The 7,552-nt window shown below is 46.9% G+C and overlaps 1 protein-coding gene across 1 annotated transcript in view; it reads right to left on the bottom strand.

The window, feature by feature from the left end:
- Positions 1-1,866: 1,866 nt before the first annotated feature.
- The window catches only part of LOC140411474 (triadin-like), a 134,015-nt gene continuing 128,329 nt past the window's right edge, over positions 1,867-7,552 (bottom strand). Inside the window, exons 7-8 of the mRNA XM_072500571.1 lie at positions 2,706-2,735; positions 1,867-2,063 (exon numbers count right to left, since the gene is read on the bottom strand). Coding sequence (XP_072356672.1) covers positions 1,867-2,063; positions 2,706-2,735 — 227 coding nt within the window. The remainder of the gene's footprint in view (positions 2,064-2,705; positions 2,736-7,552) is intronic.

Here is a 7,552-nt window from a genome sequence, read left to right as displayed (position 1 = left end):
GCATGTGGGGTGGCATGGTGGCACAGTGGTTAGCACTGCTGCCTCACAGCGCCAGGGTCCCAGGTTTAATTCTGACCTTGGGTGAATGTCTGTGTGCAGTTTGCACTTTCTGCCCCTGTCTGCATGGGCAGAACATCCCGAACAGGCGCCGGAATTTGTCGACTAGGGGTTTTTCACAGTAACTTCATTTGAAGCCTACTTGTGACAATACTTGTGATTTTCATTTCATTTCATTTCATGGGTTTCCTCCGGGTGCTCTAGTTTCCTCCCACAATCAACTGATGTGTAGGTGAATTGGCCATGCTAAATTGCCCAAAGATTAGGTGGGATCACAGGGCTAGGAGTGGGGGATTGGCTTAGGTAAAGTGCTCGATCGGAGCAAGGGCCGGTGCAGACTCGATGGGCCGAATGGCTTCCTTCTGCACTGTAGGGATTCTAAGGATAACAATTTTGATGGTGAAACCCTGTTATGTAGCTGTGAAATTCTGTAATTAAGAAGGGCTAAGTTAATGGGCTGGATTCTCTGCTGTCCTGATTCTCCGTTGCACCAGCAGCGCACCCTTGCATTACCCGACGGCGTGGGATTTACTGGAGAGATAACGTCCTGCTGTAATATTTTCTCAATCTCAGTCTTGGCTTTGTCTAAGAGTGGGTGAGGACTTTCATCGGTGTAAAGAGGCAAATTAGCTTAGAGCCTGGTCTTCAGTTTTCCTAAGCCTGAAAATATTGTTGGGAATTCACTCCTGAATACAATGTTGGGACACTCATCAGGAATTTAATCAATCTTGTAGGTCAGCCACAATTGTAAGCATGCTTTATTGCTTCAAAATGATGACTCTTGGTTCTGTATGACATACAGAGGTGCAATGATTTCTTTATCCTTTTATCTTAGTCTTGCCAAGTGTTGACCTGTGAATGTTCATGTAATCCCTCCTGCACCTTGCAATGGAGGATGGCTGTAGTGTGATGCATTTCAGTCACTTTACTTCATCAGTTAAGTCTGAAACACCTGCACCCATTTCTAATTCGAACCCTATGGACTGTCCTTCAACTTCTAGTTCAATGCTCCAGTATTTATTTTCTGATTCATTAACTTCCAAAGAAAATTGTTTGATTTTTCTCTGTGGCTTTTCCATTTCCTGTATTTGGTTTAGCCTTGTTATTTTTCCTTTTTTTCTTGCAGGCTTTTTATGTTTTAGATTAGAAGACAATTGTAGAATTTCCTAACTTTCCACAGTTGTAGCACTCTGCTCCCCCTGCTGGAAATACTTCCCTTTTGTGCAGGGTTTTCCTGCCACATTGAGGGCATTTCAAGATGGTGGTTGGCACGCTTTTTCCCAATTTCATGGGCTTCTGCTTTCATTCACTTTCTCTTTTCTCTCTGCCATTTTAAATGGCCTCACTCATGCATTCCCAAAGGATGTCACTTTCTCCATGACCAACTGCTCAATTTTGCTTTCTGAACTCAGTCTGCCGTGCATTTTGTACTGCTTTAGTAAGAGTTAGATCTCTTGTTTGTAAGAGATCTGAGTTTCATCTAGGATCCAAACTACAATACAATTGCGTATTAATTCTCTGCTAGCCTGGTCAGAACATTAATGACCGAATTCATGTATGCATATCCCTCAGTTTTTGTTTCCAATTATTAAGTTTTGCTCGTGCAAACCTGAAGCTCTTTGCTATCTGGAAGAGCTTTCTCCAATTGTCCCAGTGTTGAGCCTGTTGCAAGCCTTCAGTCCTTTGCAATGGTTGTAGGAGTACCAGTGTAGGCTCCATGCTTGCTCTCAGCTCTGGTTCTGTGAGCAACTTCAGTAGCTCAGTGCTGTTCGGACTCTGGGTCTGTGTCTGAGCCTGCATCTGCTGCACTCATGATGCTCTGAGTTTTTCAAGCGAGTCTTTGATCAGTTTTCTTTTAATCTTTCTTGCATGGATCTGCAGATCTGTCGTCTTCTCTTGGAGTTTTATTAAGTTTTTAGCTCGCTGTCCACTGCCACCATGTTTTGTCATGTGTGCAAAGTCTAAATGGTGTTCTTTAGGGTTTGACTGTTTCTTCCCGAAGGAAGCTAATTCAGACTGCAGTTAGCAGAACCTTTATTATTTATTTACAGCTCCCTATAATAAAGATTATATTATTATTATGTACATCTCAGTAACTTTACCCACAGTTGTACTTCCCCTTTTCACCAGACCTCTGTTACTCATGTGATATTGCATCATAGTTACAACAGTATCAGGTGCTTCTGATGTTAAACCTTTACTGTACAGCCTCAGGCCAGAGTTAGTTACTCCCAGTTATCAGGGAATTGACACCAAGGGTAGCAATCAGACCTCACTGCTTCTGCTTTAACAATCAGACAAACTCCATAAATGACAATTTCATGGACCAATGCTCTGCAGCTAAATGACAGTCAACATGTGTCTGATCTGATATTGCATCAGACCATTATCCAGTATCGCGGGGGCTTCTAAAATTGTGGCAGATCCTTTTCATATGCAAATGATAAATCTAACAGGATAGTGAACTTTGTACTGATGTGGGAGATGCCAGCGTTGGACTGGGGTGGGCACAGTAAGATGTCTTACAACACCATGTTAAAGTCCAACAGGTTTGCTTGGAATCACTAGCTTTTGGAGCGCAGCTCCTTCATCAGGCGAGTGTGAACCTTATACTGACATGATAAAATATTGTTACTGAAAATACTAACCTTTTCGTTTAGCTGGGGGGTGAAGAGCTTCTACGATGGGTTAAATAAAAAGAAAACAGGTAAGTGTCAGTTACATACAACAATGATGTTTTATAATTAAGCATATGCAAATAAACACAATTGGGTAAAGTAGCAGATCATGAGAGGGTTCAATGGTATTTTTTAAAGAACCATCTTTGCCTCTTGGGTAACTATTTAACCCAGAAGCAGGATATTCCCTCTGAGATAAATAAGGCACAAGAAAACTAGGGAGCAAAGGAAATCATTACTGTTTGGATTACAAGAAACAGCAGGCTAGTTTTACATTCCCCTGCCAGTGGGTTTGAAAGAGGTGAGGGGGTGGGAGAGATGGTGGTGGGCATTTGAAATCCAGCAAACAGCTTACCTGCTGCCAAGCGGCCCACAGTTGCCTTCACCGCATTTGCTAGTGAGCCAAATAAGTGCCTCATCCTGCCGCCACTGCGATTTAACCAGCAGCAAGAGACGTCCATGCCAAGCAGCCAGCCTGGAATGGGGGGTTGGCACTTCTTAGCAGGCTCTAGGTCCTTCAAAGGTACCCCCACTCCTTTCCGCCAAGAATTTACACCATCCCCAGGTTCCCCTGACCCTGACCTCCAGTCCCATTTTTGAGGCCTGTTAGTTTAGCACCCAGTGAGATTGCTAAACAGTAACAAAGTGATCCAGCACAGTTCCTTTCTGATCGTCAGGGTGCAGTATTGGAAGTGTCTACCTCACACAGTACTGGAGAGGAGCTGCCCTCTAATCGACCAGCACATTACTGATGTGGGACTTCAGTCTCTGAGGGGTGCAAATCCTGCCTCCAGTCTATTGACAGCCAATCAGCCATTCAATGGCTTTCAGGCAGTCGTTCACAGGCTGGATAGCCTCCCACCCAACATTTTAGCCGGGTGGACTGCCCTCCCCACCCAATGTTTTAGCCAGGTGAATAGGGTCCCATAAAATCCAACCTATAAAAACTGTGTAACTCAATTTACAACAGATTTAAATAGGCGAAGTGAATGGGCAAAGACCTGGCAAGTGGAGCCTAATGTGGTAAAATGTGAAATCGTCCATTTTGGCAGGAAAAATAAAAACGAAGCATACTTTCTAAACTGTGAGAGATTGCAGAGCTCGGAAATGCAAATGGATTAGGAGGTCTTAGTGCATGAATTACAAAAGGCTGGTATGCAGGAACAGTAAGTAATTAGGAAAGCTAATAGAATGTTATCGTTTATTGCGAGGGGAATTGATGACAAAAGTAGGGAAGTTATGCTTCAGCTATCCAGTGCTTTGGTGAGACCACATCTCGAGTACTATGTTTTTGTTCTCCTTATTTAAGGAAGGATGTAAATGCACTGGAACCAGTTCAGAGATTTCTATTTTAACCATTTACGGGATGTGGACATAACTGGCTGGGCCATCATTTATTGTCGATCCCTAATTGCCCTTGAAAAGATGGTGGTGAGCTGCCGCCTTGAATTGCAGCAGTCACCGTGGTGTAGATGCACCCAGAGTGCTGGTAGGGAGGGAGTTCCAGGATTTTGATCCAGCGACAGTGAAGGGATGGCGATATATTTCCAAGACAGGATGGTGAGGGGCTTGGAGGGAAATTTCCAGGTGGTGGTGTTCCCATGTATCTGTTGCCCTTGTCCTTCTGGATGGTAGTGGTCGCAGGTGTGGAAGGCCTAAGTGGCCTTGGTGTGTTTTTGAAGTGCACCTTGTAGATGCTGCTGATTCTGTGCGTCAGTGGTAGAGAGGGTGAATATTTGTGGGAGGAGTTTCAATCAAGAAGGCTGCTTTGTCTTGGATGGTGTCAAGCTTCTTGAATATTGTTGGAGCTGCCCTAGCCACTTGTCAGCCCCAGCCTGGATGTTGTCCAGGTTTTGGGCATGTACTCCTTCAGTAGCTGAGGAGTACGGATGGTGCTGAACATTGTGGGCGGGATCCTCCCATACCTGGCGGGGTGGTGGGTCCAGGCGGGACGGAGTGGCGCGAACCACTCCGGCGCCAGGCCGCCCCAAAGGTGCGGAATCCTCCGCACCTTTAGAGGCTAGGCCCGCCCCAGAGTGGTTGGCGCCCCGCCGGCTGCTGACGTCATCCCCGCGCATGCGCAGGGGGGTTCACCTACACGCGGCCATCACGGAGGCTGACACAGCCGGCGCGTAGGAATAGATTGCCTCCATGGCACAGGCCCGCCCGCCGATCGGTGGGCCCCGATCGCGGGCCAGGCCACCGTGGGGGCACCCCCTGGGACCAGATCGCCCGCGCTCCCCCCTGAGGACCCCGGAGCCCGCCCGCGCCGCCAGGTCCCGCCGGTCAGGGACCAACTCCAATTTACGCCGGCGGGACCTGCATAGAATGGGCGGGACTTCGGGCCTTTGCGGGCCGGAGAATCGCCAGGGGGAGCCCGCCAACAGCGCGGCGCGATTCCCGCACCCGCCAAATCTCCGGCGCCGGAGAATTCGACAGCCGGCGGGGGCGGGATTCACGCCGCCCCCCCAGCGATTCTCCGATCCGGCGGGGCGTCGGAGAATCCCGCCCTATGTAATCATCAGTGAACACCCCCACATCTGAACTGATGTGAAGCAGCTGAAGATGGTTATGCCAAGGACACTACCCTGAGGAACTCCTGCCGTGATAAGCCGGAACTGAGATGATTGACCTCCAACCACCACAACCATATTCTTTTGTGATAGGTATGATGTCAACCAGTGGGGAGATTCCCAGTTTTGCGAGGGCTCCCTGATGCCATACTCGATCAAATGCTGCCTTGATGTCAAGGGCAGTCACTCTCACCTCACCTCTGGAGTTCAGCTCTTTTGTCCATATTTGAGCTAGGGTCGTAATGAGGTCCGGAGCTAAGTGACCGTGGTGGAGCCCAAACTGAGTGTCAGTAAGCAGGTTATTACTAAGCAAGCAACATATAATATCCCCATCCTCAATGATGGAGGTTCATCAATTTACTGATGATGATGGTGGATCAGCGGTAATTTTCTCAGTTGGATTTGCCCTGCTTTTTATGTACAGGACAAACCTAGGTAATTTTTCACATTGTAGGGTAGATGCCAGTGTTATAGCTGTACTGGAACAGATTTGCCAGGGGTCAGAAAGTTCTGGAGCATGAGTCGTAAGTACTATTGATGGAATATTGTCAGAGCCCATAGCCTTTGCAGTATCCAGTGTCTTCAGTCATTTCTTGATATCACGTGGAGTGAATTAAATTGGCTGAAGACTGACACTGCACTGCATCACCTCAACAATATTGTGGCATGGACGGTATAATTATAAGGGACTATGGGACTGGGGAAACAGCACAACCCACATAGTGATATAGGGAACCACACGATGGCAAGCTGTATGTAGTAGAATCTGGAAGGAGCCAGCATGGAGCCAACACCCATGCAGGACTGTACCTTACTCTGTATATCGTTATGAGTTACCAATAAATAGTTTATGCTCAACCATACAAGCCTCCTGGCTTCTTAATGAGACGTCAGACACCCTTACAACAAGCAACATATTATCTGGGTCAATTAGCTTGTTAACAAGCTCAAGTGACCCTTAGTTATTTATTTAAATATGGCTGGTGGGCTGCCAATTTTGATATACAGTTGGGAGGGTGTTGCTCTGGGAGTCCTCAACATTGAATCTGAACTCCATTAAGTCTTATGACACCAACTTCAAATATGGGCAAGACAACCTTCTTTTGGACCTACCATCCTCCCTCAGCTGATGAATCAGCACTCCTCTATGTTGATTACCATCGATAAGGAAGTCCAGCACCGAGTCAACTGTGCCAGCCCTGTCTTCTTTGACAAAAGGAATTTTTGCAAGTCAACAAGGGTTCTGGTTTATAAGACCATTGTGTTGACTATCCTCATCTACTGTTGTGAAACCTGGTGGTCTATCGATGCCATATTAAGGTACTTAAGAGTTTCCATCAGCAATACTTGGCAGAAACCTGGGCATCGAATGGGACAAAGACCACAAAGCTGTGTCTACCACCATCAAATCTCTTCTTCTGTCGAACTAACTCCACTGGATAGGGCACTGCGTCTGGTTGCCTGGAAACAACTCCCTCAGCAGGTTCTCTTCTCCCAGTTCTCCATTGACCAATGCTCCAAGTGCTGTCAAAGGAAAGGTTTTAAGGATATGCTCAAGCCTGCCTTAAAGCCTGGAAGCATCAACACCACTGACTGGGAAGTGAAGACTGCTGGACTATCGGCTTGGCTCCACCTGATCAATCAAGACATAACCCCCTTTGAGGCTCAGCGACTTGACAGCGAGGCAGAACGGTAGTAGCAGAAGATGGAGAGAAAAGCCAACCTGGGGCTGGGACCTCCATTCCCCAACAGTGGAAAAACATGGAACCAGAGTTGGGTTCCTCAGTCATCTGAAAACTCACCAAGCCGAAAGTAACATCATGCTGGATTTCGAGAGACCACGGAAACCAATGACAATGTTGAACACCACTTGGAAGAAGCACCGAGGGTGGCAAGGGCACAAAATGTACTCTGGGTGTCGGACTTCATGTCCATCACTACGTTTGGCTCGGTAGCACCACTACAAGCCTAGCTGGCTGAGACCTAACAAACATAGCTGCTATATTGTGTCATTTACTGGTGATGAGGGAACCAACAAGAGGGAAAAACCTACTTGACATTGTCATCACCAGTCTACCTGTTGGTGGTGCATTTGTCCATGGTAAAAGTGACCACCACACGCTCCTTCTGGAGACAAGTCTCGTCTTCACATTGAGGATACCCTTCATGATGTTGTGTGGCATTAACACTGTGCTAAATGGAGTAGATTCAGAGCAACTCAAATTTGACGTCCATGAGGCATTG

This window comes from Scyliorhinus torazame, chromosome 4, assembly GCF_047496885.1.
Source record: "Scyliorhinus torazame isolate Kashiwa2021f chromosome 4, sScyTor2.1, whole genome shotgun sequence".
Taxonomy (NCBI): domain Eukaryota; kingdom Metazoa; phylum Chordata; class Chondrichthyes; order Carcharhiniformes; family Scyliorhinidae; genus Scyliorhinus; species Scyliorhinus torazame.
Note: the sequence above shows the minus strand (reverse complement) of the source record. Positions and strands in the feature narration are given on the sequence as shown.